A 26,246-nucleotide genomic window follows, 5' to 3' on the forward strand; every position below is an offset into this window, starting at 1 on the left:
TCCAGTAGGAAGCATGGCAATCTTGGATGCCTTTCACAAGGCTGTGATTGTTAACGGCCTCTGTGTCAGCATGGCTTTGAGTTTCTGAAGGCCTCTCTCTTTTTTTTACATTTTAAACAGTATAGAATTTCACATTGGTTATCAAGCACGATAATGTACTCCATAGGGAACCGGGGTTAAAGTAGTAAGTCAAAATCGCTTCAGCAGCCTGTTCAAATAAACAGGGATAAAAGTTGAGACATCTCTTCTTTGGCGTTGTCAGCAGCAAGAAAGGAAACATCTGCCTGGGCTTAATTGTAATTTTATTGGTTCCAATCTCTTTCAAGTACCCCAAGCTGAGATCTGTGGGAGCTGTGTGCTTATGCAAGTATTACAGGCAGTTGTAAAACAAACACAGGGATTTCTCGTGCGCACTTACACTGCTGCTAAGGAGAAAGGAGTTGTGAGGCCAGCAAAAAGTGTGATGTTCGGTGATAGGTGCATAAGGCAAGGATGGGCTGTCTGGGTGGGTGCTTGTCCATGCACGCGCTTGGCTAGATCGTTAGCGGTCTTCCTATGCTTTTTGATGCATCCAAAGGCAGATGTCGTGATTAAACTGCCATAGCAGTCACGGCACCAGCTTTAGGGCCAAACACTGCCAGAAACGAAGCTCAGAGGGCAGAGCTTCGGGAGCAGTCTCAGCACGTGCACTGCAAGAGGGCTCGGCGTACCTCGGCGATCGTCTCCGAGCAACGTAGACGTGAGGAGGCGGGCGATCTGGAGGTCTGTACCAGAGAGGGAGATGCCCGTGTGCCATCTGTGCTACCTGTTTTGTGTTTAGCTAGAGCCGAGGTATTGCCAGCGCTGCAGTTTTTTACGTGGCGGCCTTGCCTGGTTGCAGAGCAGACGTGCCTGCTGTCTTCACCTGCCAAGAAATTTAAAATAAATAGGCTTTTCTTTTTTAAAGGCGGACGCTTGGCTGCAGGCTAGTTCCATCCGTGACCAAGCTTGACACCTACTCGCATTTGTGTGTTGGTTGCCCTTATTTTTCCTTATCTTAATATTTCCTAGCAAAGGAAATAAGCTCATGAGTCACATTGCCTTGGGTAGACCTGGGCAGCTCACAGTTGCAAGTGGTCCTTGCTGGAGAGCGATGCGTGTTGATGCAGTTAAAACTGTATTGTAGTTCTTGCAGTTAAAAATAGCTGATAGCTTTGTCTGCTGAGGTAAATCCCATGTCTGGCTTTATAATTTTAAGTGGAAATTGGGCAACTTGACTGCTGAGCGTGTGACTGTAAAGAAGTAGGCGTGGAGTCCTTTTTTTAAATCTTGGCGTTACCACCGCATTCAAAAATAGGCACGTCAGCTATTGGGCTGCATATACTCTTCCACCGCAGGCCACATGAGCAGTGACTTGCCCGTTCTTGGGACTCGGCCCCCAGCTCTAAAGGCACGAAGAGGAACATGCTGTGAAGACCGCCACCCCGGGCACGGCTCTTGGGGCTCTGCTGCAAGACTGCTCACCTCCCAGGCACCGTTCTTTGCTTCCCTCTCAAATTCTCTCCAAAAAAGCCATCTTCACTTTAGAGTCCAGGTGTAGAAATGTGTATGTTTTTTTGAGGAATTAACATGTTGGGTTTCAAAGCCTCATTTACAGTGGCAGCAACTTCCCTTTCCCCTCCTGTCCCTCTTTGGGATGGAATTTGGGTAGGAGATGCTGGAGCGATGCTTATTTATGTCTGGATCCTTGATCCTGTATGTTAGGTTCCAGGTTTGCATTTACGGTGTTATAGCGCGAAGCCGGTTAGGCCAGCGTTTCTGTATCCTCAGGTTAGGAGTCCTGCGGTGCAACAACGGTAATTAAGTGCCCCATTTCCTTAAAAGCCTGTCATTGTTTGCTCCTCGGCGAAACGGGGATGCTTTGCACAGTGGTGGTGTTGTGCTGCAAGACCTTTTGAAGGAGAAAAGAACTGTATTCCAGGAAGTGGCTGATGATGATATCCCTGCCCCTTCTGCCCAGCATCGCCTCCACTCCTGTATTATTACACATCAAATTGTCCTGATTTACCTCTGGCTGTTCTGTAAGCTCTCAGCAACAGCAGGCAGCATAAGTGCTTCCAGTTCTGCCAAGATGAAAGACTGATGTTCAATTAAAGCCCCCTCCCTTGCCCTCCTCCCCACCTCTTTTCCATGTCATAGCATTTGCCAGGTTGTGTGCATAACATTTCATTTTATTGATACTGTTTGTGTAATTTGGCCATAAGCGGGCCTGACCCGAGCGGTTATTAGATTTGTCAGGTTAAATGATGCTGGCTAATTGGGTCTAGATTATTTGCAGCATGTTGCAGGCTTGCTTCTTCCATCCCTCTCCCATCTTCCCCTATTAACCTTCATTTCCCTTTTTTTTTTTTTTTTCTTTCTTTTGCTGCAGAGTAAGGAAGTTGGACTGCAGCTCCAGGAAGACTTGATGAAGGTCCTGAATGAACTGTACACGGTAAATCACACTCGCTTCTTGGCTGCTTTTCAGGCAGAAGGAAGAAGCATTTGGCTTCCCCCTGCCTGCTGCTGCAGCAGAGACCAAGTGTTGGGACTGATGAATGTCTCCACCCTCTGTGATTTGAGGCAGCTTGTGTTCACCGGTCTATACGGTACCATAAATTTCTTTTTTTTCACTCCATCTTTCTTCTCGGGTTGTATCTCTGTTATCTAAACGGTTGCCAAAACTTGTTTCGCAGGGATTACTGAAAGTATGAAAGTGGGGGTATGCATTTTGGGTTGCTTTTGAAGTAAAACCTTACAGCCATGACACCCTAGTTTGCAGATGCAAACAAACCCATTTAAATCTGCCCCATTTCCTCCACAATTGCACGGAGCACATGTAGAAGCAGAGCAGGCTTCCACGTACAATGCATTTTCCTCTGCATATTGATTTAATGTAGGTTTTGATTTGGTTTGTTTTCTAGATCCTGATTACTACGGAGGGCTCGGGAGGGAGGGGATTCAGGCTCCAGAACGTATCAAGCAGTGTTAGGGTCACAACTCAGTGTGCCGCTGCGGACAGAGCTCAGGACAAGACCCCCCTTGGGCCTGAAGCCTAGAGGCTCAGCTGAGCCTCAGTCTGCTGTCCCCTAAAGGCCAAACAATCTGTTATAAATGTGTTTTTTGTTCTCTGGTTGAGATGCTTGGAACATGATGCGTCCACACAGTTTTTGCAGGCTGTTTTTTTTTTAATGAACCCTCTCCTGAAAACTAAATAAAGCGTGCATCGCAAAAACGTTATCGTTAGACAACGGTTCCAGGGACATGCTGTGAATCCCTGGGTCCTGCAGTCAACCTCACGCGAAGCATTATAGCTTTGGGAGTAAGTGGTGCCCAGCTCCCCGCAGCCCAGAAAATGCTGGAGATTTTTCCATATCACTTTTTGTCATGTTTTGAAGAGCTTAAAAATAAGAGCAGCAGGTAACTGGCCTGTGAGAACAGGGGGTCTAATTTTGCATGCAACGCATGTTTCTACAGCCCTCAGCCAGTTCTCTGGCTGCCGTACAAAAAATTAAAAGCAATATAATTCAGAGCTCCAAAGGCCACAAACGGACATCCCCTTTCTTTACCACAACAGGCACTCCCACAGCTGCTTAAAATTACCGATCAAAGGTATTCTCTCTGCTATCACTGCTACATTTCCCATTCGGTAATGCTGTATCCAGATCCCCTCCTTCGCCAGGCATCCTGTTCCCCAGGGACTGCTTGAAGAAGCAGGGTGGGTTTGCAGCACCGAGAGTTTAGTCTTCCATTGCATCTGCTTACGGGAGCCCTCTGCCTGGTATACCTGGGATTTTGAAGTTCAAGGCTTTGGCAGAATCGTGTGGCTAAGCTGCTTCATGGCTTGCCAGCATTGTAGCTCGCTTCCAGCCAGCGTTAGTGTTTCTTGCAGGGTTTTTTTTCTTTTACTATCCATGATCATGTGGGATCAGGCTTGTAAAATCTCTCTCTCCCTCCTGACACACAGACTTGTGCCAGCCTACAGTGCTGTTAACTAGGTCAACCCTATCTTTAGCCTAGGGGTAAAAATCAAGCCTTGCCTAAAAGTTGTTCTGCTCCATCAGTTATCTCATGAGATCACTAATTATCTGCTCCTAGAGCTAGAAATTGGATGGTCTCCTGTGGTGGCATAGGACTATCTATTTAATTGTTAAAGAGCAGTTGAGAAGAGAGCCAAAAAGTTGGGGGTAGTTTCAAAGTAAGGGCTAGAACTTATAAGGCGACGGTCAGCCTTAGGACATCCAGCCACCCAGGTCAACTGGCAGCCAGTGATGAGCTGCCGTCCTGAGCCAATTTTTCATTGCTCGCAGTGCTCTTGCCATTAAAATTAGAGTCTGAATGTTGTGCTGCCCTCTCCGTGAGAGGGGAGAGTTGGCTGACTGCTCTCCTTTTTTTTTTTCATCTGTACTTAATGATCTGGATTTGGTGAAATGCACTGGAAGATATCGGAGGTAAGGCTGTAGGCCTTCCCCAGCGACATGCAGCAATAGCTTTGGAAATGATTCTGTTGAAGTACTTGTCGCCCCTCTGCAACACTGGCACCGGTGAATTTGGAATCAAAAATAAGTATGTCCAAATTGGGGACCTGGTCTCCTGCAGGAGTCCGTGGCAGACTAGCATATGGCTGTGCTAGGACTCGTTCCTGTCCCCCCCTCGAAATAAATAAAAACAAGTAATTCTTTAAGCAGTGCTGACTTTCTGAAGATGCAGTGCTCTTGGGAGGTCGCAGCGCTCAACAAAGGAAAGCTCTTTCTTTGGACCTCTCTTGATGATGGCATCTCCCTTTAAATACTGGTTGCTGCTAAGCAATTACATTAGCAATAAATGGTGTAGGAAAATATTTAAATGGGTGGGGGAAGGCCCCTTAAAATGTAGGATATGCCTATCAGAGATTTTTCTCCCATACCGGACTTTGTTCTCCTCTCTCACTGCAGGCTCCTCCTTTCGTTCCTCTCTTTTACACCTGTACACTTCCTGTCCAGAGCCCCGTTCACACCTACTAACTTGACCCTTTCTCACTGGCTCAGTGCTACGACGAGACCTATCGTTAGGTCTGGCTCCCAAAGGTCCTAGCTTAACGTGTTCCTGGTACCACCTATAGAGCCATTTGTAAAACAACGTGCATTGAGAAGAACTCGCAAGTACCTTCAGAATCGTAGGGTGTGTCTACATCTGCACTTTAATGCACATTAATTGTATTTTAATGCACATTAAAGCATCTCTAAAATCCGTGCTATATAGTTAATGGACATTAAATACGCCAATGTGCATTTTCCTAGTAGCTTACAATTGAGGTACTAGATTTACTGTGCATTGCCTAAAGCGTGCTAATGCACGTGTAGCTGTGCCCTTAAAGGTGACCTTGTGCTTCAGTCAGACAGATGGGCATAGCAGTTGCATGTGGTCCAGTACAGGCAGTGCACCCGATACAGAAGAACGCACGCGATTATAATGGAAAAGACTGCAGCGCGTGTTTGCTCATCCAGCATTTCATCAAAAACGAGGCAGCGCTGGGGAGACAGCCCACCATCTGTCCTCTCTGCTCTGCAGTGTATCCGGCACCAGCTCTGAGGAAGAGGCATTGCCTGCGGAAGGGGAAGAAACGTGTTCGTAAAGTTTGTGCGCTGCCTGAGGTTTTCTTTCGTGCAGCTGAATGGAATAAATTCGCTGTTGATTAAATCTGTCTTCAGCAACTGTTAGGGAATTGCTTCTATTTTAGAAACGAGCCCTGGTAACATTTTGATGCTCAGAATGCCTTGAAGTTTTGCCTAATGACCTGGGTCGTTCTGCTGTGACGTACAAATTCGCTCCTTCACTCCTGATTTCCTCCCTGTGAAAAGATGCTCCAGGGGTGATGCTGAAGTCAAAGCATACCGGACCTTTGGGTGGAGCTGTGGTGTTGCCACTAGTGTTGCAGTGGGGAGGGTGCTCTTCTGAAACTATGTCTAATAGCAAAACCCAAAAGGAATGAGCTTAGCTTTTAGAGCATTAAAACCACATGTTTGGCCTGGTCTTTGAAAAAGCCGTGGAGGTCAGGAAGGGAAAATCCGATTCAGCATGCACCAGTGTTCTTGCTGCTGGAACAATTACAGTGGAATTTTTAGTACAGCGCTCAGCATCCCAGCTGCTGACGCTTGGCAATCTTGCCTTGAGACTGGCCTGATGACTTAATGGTATTGCCATGCAGGAGACTGAAGTACAAGCCTTGCTTTTGATTTACCTCCTGTCCTAACTTTTCTCCTGGGAGCATTTAGCATTACTAAATCAGCCAGCTTATCCCTGGTGAAGACTGTTTAACAGCTCACTAAGCAATGGCCAGTAAGCACCAGTACGATGGTATCTGGAGGCATTTCATCCAGATTTTTTTTTTTTTTTTTTTTGTTCCAGGGATCGCATGGCTAGGTCATTACGGCTGTTAGATGTCCAGCGTCGTTCTGCATAACTTATTTATTAGATGTTGTTGGTTTTATTGAAGGTAGTAGAATGAGTTTGCACTGAGAAATGACTTCACGTCAGCCGGTTTGTCTGCCATGGGAATGACCTCGTTTCCTGGCACAAACTCAACTTCATAAGAGTTTCTCTTTGCTGTATCATGTATAGGAGTGAGGCACTATAGCAGAAATACTACCCACCTCCAGACCTTGTCTTTCAAGAGCTAAGATGCTTAAGTTGCACTGTAAGTATACACAGCACTTGAGATGATAAGGTAACTGCCCAGAGGAGCTTACATACCAAGATAGGCATGGTCAGTTCACCAGGCTCTGACAGGTCATTGAACCAAGTATTGAGTGTTGTGAGATAACGTCCTTCATCACTGAAAATCCCCTAGAGTCAGCCTTCACTAAGCAAATTCATCCTGGACATTTTAGTACTGTGTGAGTAACCGTTCAATCCCTGTAAGAGACCTGAAGTTCATCCTCTCTCCCCACATCCCTGCCTTCCCCCCCCCCCATTTAAAATCATCATCCCTTTTTCTGAATATACCTGAAAAGAGAGAAATCCAACCATTTTGAAGATATTGTTTTAAATTTAATTATTGGTCGCTCAAGGTTTTCCGGTGTTTCTGGAAATGGTGGTGTGTGCTGAATTTGGGTGAATGGGAACTTGCAGATAGATGTCTGTGTACTAACCGGTCTTGGTGAGTGTAGAGGATGACAGTCGCTTCTGATTTCAAGTAGACCAAATAGAGATCAGTGTCCTGTTCTTTGAAGTTTCATTTATTCGTAGACAATAGAGGTAGAAAAGAGTATGTGCAGCCTGTACCAGTAAAATGGGATTTAAAAAATGTGTGTTGTTTTTTTTTTTTAAAAGCATGATTGCTCGAGCTGGGTATTCAGTTCTGCTTGCAGTTGCTTCTTTTTTCTCTAATGTAACTTTGGTCTCACTGAATTCTTTTTACTGGAATCTGGACAAACCGTGAAAAAGCAATTTGCTGAACTTGGCGCTCGTGGAAGTTCTCGGAAGGCCTCAGCAACTGGCTTACAACTAGATGAATCGGGCATCAGAGATTTCTGATTTCACGATTGCCCCGTGCAAATGGACAGTTGACGCTAGCAGCAATAGTGAGCGTTTGTCCTGGACTGAGTTCTGCGAAGCTGAGTGAAGACTAGGCTTTTCTGCTCAGTCTGGTGTTGAATGCAATCGTGTCGCAGTCTCGGTAAAATCTGTGGTCGAGGGTACTGACTCGGGGTGCTTCCCTGGCAGCCTGGCGCTTAAGTTGTGTTAAATCACTGCGTTGCTTTAGAATCGAAGTTGTAGTTCAGGTCTGGAGTCTGCAAGGGAAACGGTGTTGTCTACTGGCAGGATAAAAAAGTGAATACTGTTTTATCCTGCTGTGTTATCATCAACCGCAGTGTGCGCAGATCCCAGTTGATCACCATAACCATGCCTATAAAAATACACTTATGTCACCCTCCTCTGCTCACCTGCAGATGAGTGCTAGCTTCTGCAGTTTGAAAGGGCGTGCAGCAACTGTCCACAGTCCCAGATTTTAGGTGCCAGCCTTAGAAATTTATTATCTGTGATCACAGTTAATTAACTTCCGAGTCTCACATTACCTATGGCAGATTTTGCTAAAACCAATAGTAGTTTGCTGTTACTGCCTGGACACTTGGCTGTTTCCATTCTTTAAAGTTTCAGAACCGTTTCTCTTTTGGATGAAGAGGGTGCAGTGATTTAAGCCTCTGCAAGAGCAGTCTGTTTATTAACACTCTGCGATAAATTCATGAGCGAGCATGAGCTGGAAAGAAAAGTGGACCTCTGGCTAACACCTTGTGGAATCTGTTTTATGTACGTTGTTCCTGAAAATTTATGTCCTGGGTCCTGCTGTCAAATCTGATCTTTGACTGTGCTGTTGACCCCAGCAGGCAGCTGTGAGTCAGCACTACCCCTATTGCCAAACATGGAGCAGGAGGTGTGAAGCTGCCAATGAGGCATCATCAGCTGGATGAAGTCATTAGAAATTGTGATATTTATTCGTTTTGGTTGCTCCCTGCCAGGTTTCTTTCCAGTGACAGAGGAAGCGAGATCTCTTTGCAGCTTAGAGCTATTATTATAAATGCCTGTTTTATGGCCTAGGCATATGTGGTAGCTTAGTCTGTGTGTAAATTATTCAGAAAGTCTCTGTTTAAGACTGGCTGTGATCACAATCTCTTTCATGTTTAAATACAGCTTCTGCCTGTAGCTGAGAGCCTTCATTGCGTCAGGAGAGAGCATACATCCCACTTAAGTGAAATAATATGGAAGTTCAAACCAAGGTGAAATGGGCATAAATGGTTTTGCATCTAAAGTAAATCAGATGCGACCGCCAGTGGGAGTTCAATTATAGTTAGGGCCACAAGATTGAGGCATCCGTACTTGAAGGCATGTACTTGCCACGTACCAGCTAGTTATTAGCAAAGCCCGCTTGCCTGTATAAATATACACACAGTCCTTTCTAACCGTGGATGGATAAGCCCATTATGTCTAATTGCCTTTTTCTTGCTCTCTTTCTCTTTCCTGCGTTACTCAATACTAGAAGACAGTGGAGTAAAACAATCTCCAAAGTTCAGAAATGGGCTAGCTTTTCACAAGTTTTTGTGTTCACTGTATTTTTGAACTGTTCCAACTGGAAATGGGAGTACTGAGACATGCAAGTGCCAAAATGAGCCAATGGGTTTGTGGGCCCAAGAGAAAAAGATAATTTATATGAACCGAACTGACTAAGGTTTGCCCATCAGTACTTTCCATTTATGAACTGTTTGGGAGCCATTTAAGGGAGGAAAGCGCTTTCCTTGTCCTAATGCCTAAACTTAAGTTGAACTGCAGGACAACCACACTGGCTAGGATGCTCCAAAAGCTGATGGCACCTTGCAGTTTCTTTAGTTAATGTGAGAGTGCCTCAGCAGGAGTTATTTTCCGCTATGACAAGCCTTCAGGCCAGTCGGGCTCCTGAATGAAATATGATTAAAGGCATCTCTCGTTATGGCATTAGCGATGCATATATTCCTACCCGGTGCCCACATGCTAATCCAGAAGGGCAAAGCACAAATTGGAAGTTTCTCTGCCTTTTTTTTTACCCCTTCAACTGTACTTGCAGTAATGAAGGAAGCCCAGCATTTGACTTTGTTTCGGGGAGGAGGCAGATGGTAGGGAGCAATACTGATTACCCTGAGTAGAATTGACTAGTTGCAAAAAATTTGGCTGTATTCATTGCTGAAATGCCCTTGCTTGGATGCAGTGTTGAACTGGGCCACAATAAAGTAACGGATCTGGAGACGCACACTTCTTGTACATACTACAGATCGATGTTTGAAATGAGTGCACCAAGGAGCATCTTTATGTTGAGTGGTTTGGCTTTCTTGTAGGGGGGTTTCTGAGCTGCAGCATGCAACTTCTATCGTGTTATTTTGACAGGAAGACCTTTCCTCTTTCCAGGAAGTAGAGGCTGTAAGGATCTCGGGCTTCCTGTGGGGCTTTGTCCCAGTTGCAGCAATTTGGGGGCCAATCGCTGGTACCGAACCCTGCAGGTCGCTAGTGTAGAAAGCCGTCTCTCATGATATGCACTGCTGCGATGCACTTCGGTTTCAACCAGTCTTGAACTTCACTGCTGTAAAGAAGTTTGGCGCTGGAGATGGGTACTAGGGCAGCTGTGCTGGAGGTTAGAAATGGGGGCTGATATTCAGTATTGAGAAGGCTTTTGTTTGCTCTTGGGTACTACGAGCTTGTTTCTTTCTTAGCAAATGAAACCATGCCACTGTGTGACTATGCAATGATGTCTCCTGCAGGTGATGAAGACCTACCATATGTACAATGCTGACAGCATCAGTGCTCAGAGCAAGCTGAAAGAGGCTGAAAAACAAGAAGAAAAGCAGATTGGGAAGTCAGTGAGGCAAGAGGACAAGCAGACTCCACGCTCTCCTGACTCCAGCTCCAACGTCAGGTTTGAAGAGAAACACGTCCGGCGAAGCTCAGTCAAGAAAATTGAGAAAATGAAGGAGAAGGTGCGTGAGAGCAGTGCTGTGGAAATGAGCATTGTGGGTTGGAGCAGAATTAGACATCCATGAAAATGATGTTTAGATCTAAACTGCTGTGCGAATACAGGGTTAAGGATGCACAGCTTGGAAATGCAGAGCTTAGTCGCACATTTGGGTAATGGAGCATGTAGCGTTTTGGAGTTACCTCCAGCGAGCGTAGGTGCAGCAAAAACCGAAGCCTCATTACTGCGAATGAGATGTCTGACTTGAAGGTAACTCTAATTGTCCTTGAAATTTGAGTTTGGCAGTTTTTCTTTCTCCATTTCCTAGGGTAGCAAGACATTGGGCCAAGGTCCTTGTATTTTGGGGGGGGGTTAGTCAGCCATCCATTTATTTATTTCTTTTTTTCCCCATGCGGTCCATGGCATGGCGGCATATGCAAATTAACAAGGGCTGATGCTATTCCCTAGCTCCCTTGAAAATTAGGTGCTCTAGCAATTGGAGTAACTGCTCGGGCGGATGTGAAGGTCTGGAGGAAAATTAACATGTCTTGTCTGTAAGGCACGTGACAGTATTATACGGCCAACTCAGACCTCCATTCCCTTCCTCGCTGCCTTTGCGTTTTGATTTTTTTTTTTTCCCCCAGGGAATACCTTAGGTGCAGGGGTGGCTGGTAGGGTCAGGTTTAAAAGCTCCAAGGAGTTGATTTAAATTAAGACTTTGCATTTTGGTAAAGGGAGCACAGGAGATTGGTGGAACAACTGGGCGCAGTTTGTTCCATCTCTAGGAATGCCAGCCCTTTTTCTTTCTTTCTTTTTAATGACCTCTCTTTGGTCTCTTTTCAGCGCCAAGCAAAATACACGGAAAATAAACTGAAGGCCATTAAGGCGAGAAATGAGTATCTGCTGGCTCTGGAAGCCACCAATGCGTCTGTGTTCAAGTATTACATCCACGACCTGTCTGATCTCATTGATGTAAGTTCTGCTGCTTGGGTGCCTATATGTTGCTGCCATTAACCCCAATATGCTCGTCTCCCTTCTTTAATCCTTTGTGTCCAAGCATCCTTTGCACCCACTCTGCAGCACAGCCCAGGCAGCCATATACCAGATATGATGGGGCAGCAAGGAAGCAGTTAAGGAAGCTGCTTTTAAACAGCTGTGCTCCGCAAAGGGTGCATTACAAAGGAGCGGATTTTGCACAATGGCTTAGCACTGAAACATTTATGAAGGGGAGGTGCTTTGTTAAAAGGAAACCAAGCACATCTATGTTGTTGTTCTTTTCAGAAATGTTATACGTGTGATTTTACGCAGTCCCCAACTTCATCATTTCAAGATGGTATTTTTTTTAAAGAGGATGTATGGTTATAAAATCATAAAGCAGTTGGCAGAGGGGTTTGAGGGTGGATGCAAGTCCTCAAACTGCCTTAAATCATTTTTTAAAAATTTAGATACGTTCTGAATGAATCGTGGCCCTTCTCGACTGTTTGGTGAGCTACAGAAAGCCTTTCACCTACGTATGGGACCTTCTGCTAGTTCAAACCCACCAAGTGTCTAGTGACTTTAACGTGTTTCCATGTCCTGCTACTGGGACTACATCGTGTAACTGTGGTGTCAGGCCCTTTCCCGATGGAAATGCATCCGTATTGTCGATCGTGCTGCGAGTCTTCACTTCCCAAGTTCCTTGTCATATACGTGGAGGAGTGAGGAAATGAATGGGTTATGGAAACCATCCCCCCTCTGCCCTACAAGAGTCCCTTCAGGAGTAAGGCCGAAGCACAAGGTCAGAGAGCAGCGTGTGTAGGAAGCATGTCCTGCAGCTGCTTACATGTTGTGTGCTCTGTGGCTAAATGGAAGGCCTCTGTCTCCAGGGCCATCCATTCACCGTGTTTCCTATGGCACTGGAGTAAAGGAATAAATTGTGAAAAAGGTGGTGTTACTTATCCGCCTCTCACTTAACACCCAAACCCTGGCTGAGAACTCACAAAAGCCACTTCCAGACCTGGAGATACTTCATGTCTTCCTGGGTGGTGTCAACGATTGCGTTCCCCTCCAGTGTAAGAGTCCCACGGGACTAATGCAGTAGTCTATCAAGTCCTTGATTGCTGCTGGGATCTCCCTGCATCCTGCTTCTCGGTGCCAACCTGAATATCGTCTGCAAACAAGGTTAAAAAACTCCCGCTGCTGAGCCCGGAGCTGTTTGGTGGAGGAGAAGGAGCGAGATGGGGGAATCCTCACATACCAGTATTGATTCATTGCGTCTAGCCACCGTTAATGATTCAGCCAGTCATAAAATCAAACAGACGGCGCTTGCTTGCAGCTAGGTTCAAATGTTCATTTAGACTCTCTTTGGCAGGCGGGAGCTATCTGGGATAAAAGATCTTTTTAAAAACTCCCAGTATTTGGAGGTGGCGATTGCCTGTTAAAGAGTGTGGTTATGCTGTGCGGTGCATCCTAGTGATGCTACTGCACTTGGAGCCGATTTCTTTACGTGTACGTTATACCATCTCCAGTCTCGGAGCCAATTGCTACTTTGTGGGCATGTCTTATGCTGGCTCGTAAGATAAGAATTTAAATGTACTAAAGGAGTTGGAAACTTAACTTCCTTTTAAATTGAACAGGATTTGGGTGCCTAATTCCCTGAGGCTCTTTTGAAAATCCTGGCCGTGGTTCACAAAACTGTTGTCAGTATAGTTCATTCAGTTATCTCAATTCCCAGACTGTCGGGTTGCAGCGCGTTTCCTTGCGGCACGTAGAGTGAAGTGCCGCACGGAGCGAACTCGCTTAGATTTCCTTGATAAATCCTTAACTCTTCTTTAGACACAGAAAGGAGATCCCAAGGAATTGAGAGATAAAAACAGCAGTTTATCCAGCTTAGATGGCAGGATTCTTCTCCCTAGGAGCATTCGGGCTGCCAGGATGACGCAGTTATCTGCCGTGCACGTCGTGTCGAGACGAGCACACCGTGTCCATCAGCGCATCCATTTCACTAATCAGTTGCTACGATTAAATTAACCGTATAGTTGCTTGGTTATATGTGCAAGACGTGTACATGGCATGATTCATCTGTAGATCTCAAAACACTTCTACAGTTCAGTATCCCCTCCTTTTTTCAGAGGGGGAAACGGAGGCACAGAGGAAGACAAGAGACTTCCCTTGGGGGAATTGGCATGAAAACTGAGGATAGAGCCCAGTAGTTCTTCTGATTGTTAGGTCTGACAATGAGACTTCCTAACTCGCAGCCCTTAAATAGGGAGATTTAAACCTAGCGTTAATAAAAAATCCTGTGAAGGTTGTGGCTTAAATGCTTATGTGGTTTGAAAATCAAAGCTCGCTCCGTTCCTAATCCACTTTTTCCCCTTGTATTGCTGTCAGACCAAGTCATGCTAACGGCTCTTTACTTGCGCGCAGTTAAAAAGTAAATAAATAGCTTAAGGCTGCCAACAGCATTCAAGCCATCGTTATTCACATCACGCACTGTGTTCACAGTCCAGCGTCCACGTTAGGAGTGATGGTGAGTAAAGAACAGGGAGTCGTTCAAGGAATTCACCACGCGTCCCGAGTTTCCGGACTTGTGACTGACAGATCCTTGCTGTTAATGAAGCGGTGAAGTCCCAGAGACGTGCGTCAGGTTTGCAGAAGGGTCGCTAAGGCTGGAATATGGATGAGGGGGGAAGGGGTGCACACGTGCATGTGCGAGTCCATGCGTGTGCCCCTCCTTTGCTTTACAGTCCTGGGAAGATATAGCTATCTACTGTATCTGCCGTAACTCAAGCTTTCCCTTCACCAAAATCACATAACTCTCCCATATTCCTCCCACCCAGCAAAACCAGAAAATGAATGTAAAAACAGAGTTAGTTTGCCTCCAGTTTGTGTTCTAGGTTTACTTAGAGACCACGAGCTGGCAAGGGGTTAATCAGCTGTCATGTCGAGAAGTGAATTTGGATGAGCTATCATTAAATTCTTATAAAAAATTGATTTCCTAGGAGAATGTTTCCATCAAACATTTATATAACCCAGAAAAGGCCCGCAAGACTGACACACTTATAAATATGATATTCTGGATGGTTTGAAATGTTAAAGCGGGGGCGGGGAAAAATGTTCTCTGCCACCAGCCTCTACAAAGTAAAGCTGAAAAATGTCACCGTCTTTTAATCTAATCCTCCTGTTCCCTCGTGTAGGTGGGGTATGAAATGTGAAAGGTCTTGTTTTACCCTCCGTTCCCATGAACGAATTCCTCTCGGGCCGTGGCAGAGCTTCTCCTTTCAGGCGCGTTGCGTAGCACTGGTGCGTGTTGGCAAGCCCTCTCGAAAATGCCAAACATGCTGGAGACGAAATCCTCAGCGTGTGGGATGCACAATAGACTGGCCCGCCTGCTAAGGAAAACGGAGGGTCCATCTGTAATCAGCCCGGCAGCTGATCCCTAATCACGGTTGGACTGTTGGGCCAACTGAAACGGGCTACCCTGAAATTTTGCCGCATGGGCCATGGAAATTTAATGTGCACGCAAAGCAACAATCGCTGTTTACCAGAGAGCGTCCCCACACGTGCAAATTCTCAATCAAGCAGCTTTTGTTTTGGGGTGGGTTTTTTTTGGTCTTATTGATTTGAATTTAATATGCTTTAATTCTCTGCTTCCAGTTAAACCAGCAACTGCTCTTCCTTTACAAGGGCCTCACACCTGCCACAGCCTATTGGCACAGTACCCCCGGCATGCGGTAGCAGTTAGTGGCAGAAATCTAGTAAAAGCTGGGAGGGGAGGGCCTGTGCGTTTGTCTCTATTTTTCTGAAGGCATTGACTTACAATATGACAATGATGAGACCCAAATGATGGGGGAGGAGGAGATTCCTTGTGATTTTTTGCTTACAGAGCAGCATAGCAATCAGGCAGATGGTCTCTTTCTTTTTGGATATTCTCCTAGCATATGTAATCCTGCTTGCAATTCCTGGAAGGTGGACCCTTCTCAAGTTCAGTTTATTAGATGTCTGAAAAATTCAGGCTGTTTCTGATGAAGTCATGAAAAGAGCTGCTGTCCCTTATGAAACATTAGGACTTGGCTGTTGAGCCGGGGTGCAGAGGAGGCCGCCTGATTGGTTTTTAGTGATGTCATGCTAATGTCGGTAACATCCAGTAAATGCTTGAATATGACCTTCTCTCGCATGAAGGTTTTTGTTCACTGCTTTCACCCGAGCAGTGAAACCGTCCCAGCCGTGCGTTTTGAGGGACGCTTCTTGGACAGGAGAAGTTACTCGGCCTTTATGGCTCAGTTACACAGGGCCAGAGGATGGTTCAAAAGGCAACGAAGTGTACTTTGTATTTGGGCTCCCATATTCGGGCTTCAGCTGATCTTAGCAGGATGTCCAAATCCTATGCACGTTTCCTCCCGTTAGCACTTAGACTGGTGCCCCTTTTATTTGCCCAAGGGTTGAGATGAGTGTCTAAAAGCAAAATTTGGACACCTGGCTAAAACACTCCATAAGAAAGCTGGGCATCCTGTACACTTTTTAAGGAGCGGTGTGTGGAAAGCGTATTAAAAGCAAAGTAAACCTGTTACGAGGGTACCCTGAATGCAGTGTCGGCAATTCTTGCTATGGTTTGGATGCTCAACGGACATCAGCTTCTTGCCCTTCCAAAACCAATGTGAAAAATAGTACTACATAGCTTTGGGAATGCTTTCATAAAGTTTTCTTTACCCATGGACTTCAAAGTGCTTTCAGGAAGAAATGGATGCCTTGTGAACTAGGTAAGGGATATGTAGGAAACTACTTTCCCATCATTGAAATGCATCTTCTAGAATGAAACATCGCAGCCTTTTTAACGGCAAGTAGCCTCACTCTAACAAATTAGGTTGGTCAGTGAGGCAGGAGGTACCCACTTTCAGTGACGGGGATGATTTTACAGAGGCTGATTTCAGTGCGAGTGTTGAAATGTATATAGGACGTCAGGTTTAGCAGCTCTTCTCCTACAGTTTATCATGGGGTCTTTGTGAAACACTGATCGGGGCCCCAGTTTTGGGTGAGGGATGAAATGGCTCTGATCATAAGGTTCCCTACCACCTGTCTGGTTTCAGGCCACCTTCACTTATTCACAGGGAACTATTTGCTTGCTTTTGTTTTCCAGCAGTGCTGTGATCTGGGCTACCACGCAAGCCTCAACAGGGCTCTCAGGACGTTCCTGTCTGCTGAGCTGAACCTGGAGCAGTCGAAGCACGAAGGGCTTGATGCCATTGAGAATGCTGTGGAGAACCTGGACGCCAACAGTGACAAGCAGCGCCTGATGGAGATGTACAACAATGTCTTCTGCCCACCCATGAAGTTTGAATTTCAGCCTCATATGGGTGACATGGTCAGTTTATTTCCTTCCCTCTGCTCTAGCTCTGGACATGTTCCCGGGCATCTTGACCCCATTTAGTTATGTGTCTAGAACGGTCTCATTAGTGAAGCAAGTTTTCCTGCTGGTCTGGGCTCTGTCTTGTGCTCTAGCTAGTAGGCTGGAGTTAGTATGTAGAAGTATCTGATGACTTAGCAGAGCGTGAACCTGTTAACTGGGCAGGTAAATTATGGGGACTGTCAGGACTCAAGACGCTTCCAGAATCCATCTCCTTTGGAAGCCTTGTAAAATGCTAGGATGCTTGTTTTGGCGGTCCATTTATGTGCCAAGCAAGGATCTTCTGCTCTTAGAGCCATAGCTTGGTGTGCGCCAACACTGATGAGCAACTCTGCTCTCCAGTGATGTGGCTTTCTGGAGGATGCTGCAAAAGGGTGGAGCTGGCCAGCTCTGAATGGGGAACTTTTAGATCGCCTTCTCTCACTACCTGCACATCCTCCCCAAGATTGGACTGGGGAGCATTTGTGTGCACCCTTCACTGCAGAAATGCTGCTTATTCCATGTAGCTCCTTTAACATGGTGTAATTGGAAGAATTTCTCCGTTACAAAATAAATAAATCTGTGTTTGTTACCTAAGCTGATTCCCAGAGTCCTGAAGTGTCTGAGAAGAGAGAGCGAGCAGGTGCTGTTAAATGCAGTTTTATGAGGCATTTGAGTGGATTGTGTCAGAGCACAAATGGCTGGTGGTGCTTCATACATCTTCGTGGTGACACAAGGCAACAGAAGGATTTTCACTTTTGGTGATGAAAATCGATTGCTTTACCGCTTCATCCACATTGTGTCTGCTCATCTGGAGCCTTGGGAAGTAATGCAAGATGAAGCCAGCTTGCAGATTTTAAATGGGACTTTTGCAGTATAATAACTGGGGTTAATTGCTTATACTTCTAGTTTATCCTAGGCATACCGATTCATGTTAAGATATTTTTGTTTGTCTCTTAGCCTTCCTTACCTGGCAAAAGGTCTTTTATCTATTACACGTGCACTGATAGCGTTCCAGGATAGCAAAAGGACACAGCTTTAGCAAGCGAAATAGAAACCGTCTGTTCGGATTGTTGCCTGGCTAACCCTGTTCCTAATCCTTATTTTCTGCCTCTTCTCTAAAATATCCATTGTGCGGTAATGTGACGTTCCAGTGTTGTTGAGTTGATATTTGTTGTGTGCAGGAAGGTTTGTCTAATTCTTACAGCATTGCTTGGGGGGAGGTTTGTATGCATGCGATGAGATCTGCTTTTTATATATGCATGAACTTGGCTTGCAGTTTGTATCTGAAAAAAATCACAGCGGCATGCCACAACACAAGCATTTTACTCTTACCAAAGAGCTTTCTTGATGTGCGCAGAGAGACCTTGAGCATTTTTAGCAGCATCAAGCGAACATGCTGTTTTAGCATCTGAACGGGTGCTTGGCCTACTGTTTGGTCTTAAAATGTATGGGATGTATTAAACAGGGAATCCTCCCTGTTGTTATGGAAACTAAACAGCCTGACTGCATGGTGAACTTGACTCATAGGACCTAATTCTTGCTGCACCTAGCAAACAGTCCCGTCTTGAAGATGCTGGGCTTAATCTGAGCTGCAGTTTATTATGCACCTTCAGGACTACAACCTGATGCCACAGGATTAGACCACAGCAGGTGTCGCTTCTCCTAGCTCTCTTCAGCCCTTCTGTTTTCCCTGTCCTGCTTCATGCATCTTTGGGGAGAAGGAATAGTAATTCTGTAAAACAAGAGTTTGCTACTTGGGATTGATTCAATCTAAATTGGACCTTAAAGCTGTCTTGGAGTTGTTTGCCCTTCAGTAAAAGACATTTAGCAGGCTGCAGCAAGGTCCCCATGCCATCATGTTCTGGAGTTCTCACAGGAGTGCTGTTCTTTTCTTTTACAGGTGTCGCAGCTGTGTGCCCAGCAGCCAGTCCAGAGTGAGTTGGTACAGAGATGCCAGCAGCTGCAGTCCAGATTGTCCACGCTCAAGATTGAGAACGAAGAGGTGGGCAATCGACAAGAGCCCCTTGTGGCATTTGCAGCGTTGGTATCATTCCAAAAAGAGCACTGTGCCCCAGGCATCCCGGTTGTTATGACCCGCCTTGTAACGTGTAGGAGGAGGGCTGCTGAGGACATCACCATGTTAGTCCATAACCCTGACTTAGCTCTCCAGTAGCCTGTACATAGCTTGTGTGGGGCACAAATGTGTACGCTGAATCCAGTGCTGTCTTTCTTCCACGTTCTTTCGGGAAGCTACACGTGACCACCTGGGCGTAGAATTGGTGTCATAGAAAAGCAGGGCTGGAAAGGACCTCAGGAAGTCATCTAGTCCAGGCTCCTGCTCTAGGCTGGGTCATTGCGTCTGTTCCATCCTCGACAAGGCTTTGTCCAACTTGTTCTTAAATTTCCAAGGAGGTGATCTCTAACCTATTAAAGAACAGCATGTCTGTGCGCCAGCAGATGGGAGAGGAAGTAGAGATTCCTTCCCTGTCTCACTGCAGGAAGCATCCTGTGAATTCCTTGTGATTTCCACACCCGTGCAGGAGGGTAGTTTTGGTGCTGCTGTAAACAGCAATTTTTGCCCTTGTCCAGATGGATTGCTGTCCCGGTGGCACCCTTAACCTGTCATTTCCTTGCATCTCTGTAGTCATTAGCACCCGTACAATTGACCACACAAAGTGCAGGGCAGGAAGAAATCGGCCCTGCGACTTCCCATGATAAGATCTTATTTGGAAAGGGGAATACAAGGAAATTATGGCTTGTATCCTGTTGGCACAATGAGAGATTCCCCTCCCTGTCCTCTGTTGCCTCTTTCCCTTCGTAAACCCAGAACGTGTGCTCTAAAGGCCTGGTATTGCTGTGCCATCCTTCTGATCCGGGAAGACGAGAGGGATGGCATTTTTGGGAGCCCTTAAGAACTGGAGCCGCAGCTCGAGCCCCCCAGGAATTTCTGATCTATCTGTGCAGCCTGTTCACAGGCCCGTTGTGAGGAAGGCAGCACAGATGTTGCTTCTGCCCGTTGGTAAAAGACTTAGCAGACTGCAGCAAGGTCCCCTTGTAATCCAAAGTTCATTCGATGCCCAGTAGATTTAGCTGCAGGAAGAAGAGGATGACGGCATTTCACTGTTCCATCCAATGTTTTTCTTTGCTATGGGTTTAAATTCCCCTATTCCCCCTGCTCAGGCCTGGAGAAGAAAACTTTGTCTGTGCTGCAGGGTATGTAGAGCACACAGCAACACAAGCTTCATCTGCTGCCAGCCCTTTGTTTGTGAAATGTGCTCTGTTAATTAGCAGAGCTTATACTGTGGTTACGGCCCATAGGACTTGGAGGCAGTAATACTAGTTATTAATAAAATGCTCTGGGGCACTTATTCCCTGTTTTTTCACCTGCTGCTTCTTATCTGCATGTATTTTTCTTTAACTGTTGTCTTTGCTGGGGCAGGTTAAGAAAACGATGGAAGCTACGCTCCAGACCATCCAGGATATAGTCACGATAGAGGACTTTGATGTCTCTGACTGTTTCCAGTACAGCAACTCCATGGAGTCTGTCAAATCCACCGTCTCTGAAACTTTCATGAGCAAGCCAAGCATTGCCAAGCGACGGGCTAATCAGCAGGAGACTGAGCAGTTCTACTTCACGGTAAGGGACCCGATTTGCAAGGTGTTTGCAATGGCTTGAAGCTCTGGGGAACCGCAGAGTTGCCTGTGCTGCATTGTCCCCATCATAAAGAGCCATGACTGTTCTTATCCTCCGAAGTGTTCCCGTTACTCTCCGAGGTCGAGGTTAACTTCTCTGTGGAGGTGTTTTCGATCCATCCTCAAAGTCAGATTGGAATATAGGCATAGGCAGCTCTGCCTGCCACCAGGTCTGCTGTTTTGCAGGGTTACACAGCAGTGAGGAAATGTCAAACAAAGCTGGCCCTTGGTTTATCTTGCAAGTCCTTGGTTTTAAATGGGTACTTTATCATTTCTTTTTAATTCGTGTATCTCGGGCTCATCTGGTTTCTCTGCACTCGTGCCTTTTCACAGTTGATCAGCACATCTGCATGGGTCCGCTAGGGCCAAATGCTTCTTGTTACTGGATTGGTCCTTAAGTACGTAATAAGGAGCTTGCATCTTTCTAGCAAGATTACCTGCTTCAGAAAGGAGTACAAGAGCATGGTACATTCCTAGTATAGGTTCCTAGAAAAGGCTTCCTTGTTCTTTTGGCAACTAGAGTTGTGCATATTACTATTCAAATAATATGGTAATGTGAAATGATTTTTATGGCAGTTTAAAAAAACATCGTTTCGATATTGATTCTAATTGAGCGTGCGGTTTGTGAGATGATCTGTCCGGGTAAAATCTGGTCTCGTCTGTCTGGGGCTGGGCAGGACAATTTAAAATTGTGTAAGGGGATTTGCTCAGCTGGACACACAGGTTTGGTCTGTGAGACTGGACTGCAGGTCACCCACAAGAAAATCCAAAGCATTTGTTAATTTATCCTCCACAACTGAAATGGCTTTAAAAAAAAATCCATGTTCGATCAAGAGCTAATGGTCTGTAACTTAAATTTTCAAAATCATACTTGTCATTGAAATATGTGCGCCGGGAGACTTCTCCGGTCATCCATGTCATTCTGTGGTGTCATTGTTTGCTCTCTTGTAATTTCAGGTTGAAAGCAATGTTTTTTAAACTAGTTGACATGCTTTCTCTAAGGCATTGAGGGCTTTTTTTTCTTAATACTTTCTGTACATGTGGGTGTTGCCTGGCTTGTTTTATGTTGAACCATTGCATCATTTTGTGTTAACTTATTCTTCCAAAAAAAAAAGTGTGAAAACCAAATCCCTCCCATTCGTGACATTCAGGCCCTTTTTTGAGTGTCTGTTGCTGCATTTTAAAGCTTTTTCTATTCCTTTTACAAGGATGGTATTGCTTATTAAAATTGCTAAGTTCTGTACAAATTGCATTGGCTGTCAGGATGGTTTATATCAGGGAGTTTATCATTCCTTTAGGCAAGCCCTGAAGATACTTAAAATAACACATTAAATTTAAGTCATTGTGGAAGGTGAAAGCGGCCAGAGACACTGATTCAATTAGGAAGCAAACGGCTGGCCTGCCCAGGATCACAGAACCAGAACAATGTTTTTTAATTGAACTGTGAGCACTCTCTCAAAGGGAGCGTTGCATGTTCAGAGGTGCGCAAAAATAAAATCATGGGGGTAGCTCGCTATTCATAGTGCCTTTTTATTTCTCTGTTAATACCTGCTCCCACACAGCCAGACCAGCCGAGTCGCAGCAGGATTGTAGTGCTGTCTCCAAGAAACGGAGGTGCTATTTGTCATGTCACATGCTGCCCTGATAAAATAACTGGGAACTGCATGAGGCTGATGTATGAAGGGCCCCTTAACTAGTCAAATCAGATAGTTGATTGATCTCCTATAGGGGGAACTGAGAAATATCCTGGATAAGAATTTCAGATTTTGAATCATTTATTTGCATGTGTGCGTGTGGAATTGGGCAGATGAGCATTAATGAGAATGAGAACAAAGCATAGTGGGCGAGGCACGCGTAGAGAAGAAAGAAAACCAAAGCGTACAGAGCGAACACTGCAGGGTAGAGCCTGATCCCCTTGGATTTTATATCATTTATATTTCAGGTAAAACCTAACACACAGCGATCAGTGGAGGATAACAAGAAAGGGCTTCAGAAATGATCAGCATCACGCTGTACACAAGCAGGGTGTTGGCTTTTGATCTTTTCAGCTTCCGTATGTTGTGATCGTCGATACTAATGGCTTCGGGCACACCTGAGTTTTGCCGGCACATTGATATGGCTTAAGACAGCCGCACCCTAACTGACATAGCACTGCTGGCAAAACTCCAGAGGTGGATGCAATTATGCCGGCAGAGTGCTATAGCTTTTTCTGTTCCAGGAACCGGTTTAAGCTACGCAGGCAAAGCCGTTCTTCTGCAGGGACCAGCTAGGTCTTTGCTGCTGGCTTCTGTCAGATGAATTGTATTCGGAGCAGTCTTGTCTGGATGTGTGGGACAGGCAGCAAGGAGATAATTGCAGCAGAGACTGGGACAGGAGTTTTCCTTTCAGCGTAGGTGGGCAGACATGTATTAGCTTTTACTGTAGCTGTCACAGGTTGCGAGCACTGCACCACAGATTTAAGAGTGGGCTGGAGATGCAAGCCTGTGCTCAGAGAGCCCGCCAGCTTGGGCAGCATGTGCTGCCACTGGCACGCCTGGCTAAAGCTAGCAGGAGCGTGCCTGCCCGTGCTGCAATCGCACCTTCATTTGCAGTGTGTACCTATAAGTGAAGGGTAGGAAGGAAAATAAAGTGTGGGGAGAGGGTTTGATTCAGAGTTAATTATATTTTTTTCCATTGATATTAAGCCCCAGTGTAGTGCTGGCCCTTTTTTTAAGTGCTTTCCAAACATGAATTTGTGAATAAATCTTCACAAGGACCAGGAGACACAGGTGAGCATTATTTATAACCCCCCCCAATAATCAGTCTTGCAGCAGTGTCATGCGGCTTCTGTCAGCGCACCACCGTTTTCCCTTTTAATCACTCACAGTAGCTCAGCAGAGTGATGATCTGATTTTTTTTTTTTTTGATTTTTTTTTCTCCCCATTGCATCCTGGGAACATGCCACCATGAGCTGAAAGCCTGCGTCAGCTTTGATGCTGCTTAAAAAAAAAAATACTGCTGAGCTGCCCAGATTTAAGAGAGAGTTAAGGATATGGGACAAGCGACAGAAACTATTTCCATACAGCCTGGGGAAGCAGGAATGTCTGCATTGCCAGCGAAGCAGGAAGGTCTGCTCAAGTTTACGCCTTGCTCTATTATCTATTCCACGTGACAGCTGCTTCCTGCTGGAAAAATTTGAAACGGGGTCGGGCGGGTGGTGTCAGAGGTGTGTGGGTGCGAGCGGGCAGCCAGTACACGATGCCCGCCGCCACGGCTTAACAGCACGCCCTCGGATCCGAGGTTTCTGCATCGTGTCTTCAGTCCGCCTCGACTTTCTCATGTCTGACTGCGTCGAGATTAAATCCAGGCCAGAAATGAAATCTCAGGCAGGGGGTGGGGAGAGAGTTCGCACATACTTTGATTTTTTTTTTTTTATTTTTATTTTTTTCTTTTTGGCCACTTATATTAAGTTTCAAATTGAGTGCTACTTTATAATTCAGCAAGGGGAGCCTGCAGCTTTGTTTTTAAATTGAAGTTTGCCCTCTTTATTTTTTTTAATGTGCTTTGGGGAAGCAGCAGGGAAGGGGATATTTGGCGTACTGAAGAGGATATGAAATACCTGGAGCAATACCCTGTAACAACAGTGAGATGAACTCTGCACTGGGCTTGTGATGCTCCTAATGCGACTCCCTGGGACACCTCCCAGCCTGAAGAGTGCCTGTAGGTACCGGAGGAAAATGCAGAAGAATCTGGTTTTCTTACCACGGCAGTGCAGCCACCTGCAGAGAGAAACAAGGCTGCTCAGAAACAGCACTGTGCACGTTTAAGTCGGGAAGAGCGGCTAAGACAGGCAGGAGGGTATTTTCAGGTAGCATAATTGCTCAAATTCTGATGTGGCCACGATCCTGGAACTAAGCACCGGCACGTTTTTACTCCTGGATTAATTGAGTGACCATAAGCTGTCTAGGCTCTCAATCTCATTTCCTTCAGGAGATGGCATTTCTAATTTCACTTGTTAGCTTAGCTTTCACCTTAGCTTTCACAGGACTGTCCTTCCAAAGGCAGCAGTGCGACCGATACTTAGATTGCAAGAGGCTGAGAAGCTTGTGCCCTTGCTAGCAGGTCTGCCTGGAGAGCTTTTCTGCTAGATTAGGGCCTTTCACTCACAAATAGGTTTAGACAAGGGTTTTCGGAGCAAACTGAGGTGCTGTTTTAAAAATAACCTGGGCTACCTCTCTGTTTTCTCCCTTCTGTCACACCAAAGACAGCTGGTAGCATGCGAGGGCCCATGGCAGGTCGCTAATGAATATGACATCTTAATGTGCACATACAGAAATGTGACTTTGAAGGGTCTGGTGCATGATGGAGCACCACCAAGGGCAGGGAGAGTTCCCCCTCCCCATAATTCTCGCACTTAATAATTCAGCCGGTAATAGTCTTGTACTTGTGCCAGTCTGCCTTCCCTTTCGCGGGTCACGTTAATGGACAAGCGCCCGTTACCGCCTCTCGGCAGTTGAGGGTTCAAGTCGTGCCTCCTGGGTTTAAGTGGCACCCAGGAGGGCTGTCTCCAACCTCATTATCAGACACTTACTTATTTTAACGGGGTCCTGGCTGACCCAAAGGGTAAGAGACTGAACAGTGAACAGTCCTGCCGCCAGAAGGATCCCTGATCACCGTGCAGCCCAAATCTTGGGACACGGGCAGACTCTCAAAACAGACTGAATCTTCTCTTTCAGCTTGCATCCCGGTCTTTATTCTTAAAGCCTGCTGCTTTCTCATGGGAAGCAGCATAATAATAATAATAATAATAGTTACTGTTATTTTAAACCATTCCATTTAGAAATGATTTTTTTTTATAGATTGCAAAATTTGCAGGGTTTGGTCCTTCTGCCTTTTTAAAAAATAAATCCAAGACATGGGCGTGCACACATGGTCATGAACTTGTGCAGCCGATTTCAGGATGTTGGGAACCTTGTAATTAGCTGCGGTTGGGAGATGCTGATGCCCCCAATTAAAGGCCCTGACATATAAGCAGAAGGCTGGATAGAACTTAAGAGAAACAAAGCTGCTGTTTGCATGCACGAGTCCATCTCTCCACAACGGCATTTAATTTCCTTAGCAAAATAGTAAAGCTGGGTAAGGAATAAAGCAGAATCGTGTGCTTGAGTTTGCCGTGAGTCAGCGATTCTTTAGTGCTGCGGCGCCTCCCTCCAAATGGCATCCTTTTACATGCTGCATCAGTACGTTAACGGGCAGAGAGATGCAGCCGTGAAATACAATAATGCAATTCCACCAAGGTTGTTCATGAACCAGGAGGCAGGAGCTCAAGTGCTTTGTCACCAGAACAAAGATCAAACTTCCTCGTGTAACGTGCCTTTGTTTTATACAATGGGAGGAAAATGTTGCCATTTTGATTTTCATTTGTTTGCCTGCTGTGTGCCAAGTAGATAGCACACATTTCTAAAGCTGCTGCTTTGCAAGGAAGAATAGAAATGCTAGTTCAGCTGGTGAGGACTGGATGGCTCCGTGGATCGGGAATGGGAACGAGCATATTGCAGCCGGTTCCCTGGTTCCCATCCACCCCAGACTGCAGCAGTCGAAATCGGTGGCTTTACGGGTGCTTTAATGGAACAACACTGGCAGCTGGAACAAAGCGTCCCTTGAAGTTAGCCCCTAGTTTCCTCTTCGTGGGGAATTTTAGCTCAGTAGTCAAGGAGCGAAGGGGTGTGAGCAATG

The 26,246-nt window shown here is 45.8% G+C and overlaps 1 protein-coding gene across 3 annotated transcripts in view; it reads left to right on the forward strand.

The window, feature by feature from the left end:
* The window catches only part of SRGAP2 (SLIT-ROBO Rho GTPase activating protein 2), a 163,687-nt gene that overhangs the window by 97,835 nt on the left and 39,606 nt on the right, over positions 1–26,246 (forward strand). For 2 of the 3 annotated variants that reach the window (XM_014609120.3, XM_006267815.4), the window contains exons 5-10: positions 2,411–2,473; positions 10,284–10,499; positions 11,318–11,446; positions 16,590–16,814; positions 18,739–18,840; positions 20,278–20,475. In XM_014609120.3, the coding sequence (XP_014464606.2) occupies positions 2,411–2,473; positions 10,284–10,499; positions 11,318–11,446; positions 16,590–16,814; positions 18,739–18,840; positions 20,278–20,475 (933 nt within the window). The remainder of the gene's footprint in view (positions 1–2,410; positions 2,474–10,283; positions 10,500–11,317; positions 11,447–16,589; positions 16,815–18,738; positions 18,841–20,277; positions 20,476–26,246) is intronic. The other variant, XM_019477241.2, reaches the window with a different exon arrangement.

The sequence above is a fragment of the Alligator mississippiensis genome, chromosome 14 (assembly GCF_030867095.1).
Source record: "Alligator mississippiensis isolate rAllMis1 chromosome 14, rAllMis1, whole genome shotgun sequence".
Taxonomy (NCBI): Eukaryota; Metazoa; Chordata; order Crocodylia; family Alligatoridae; genus Alligator; species Alligator mississippiensis.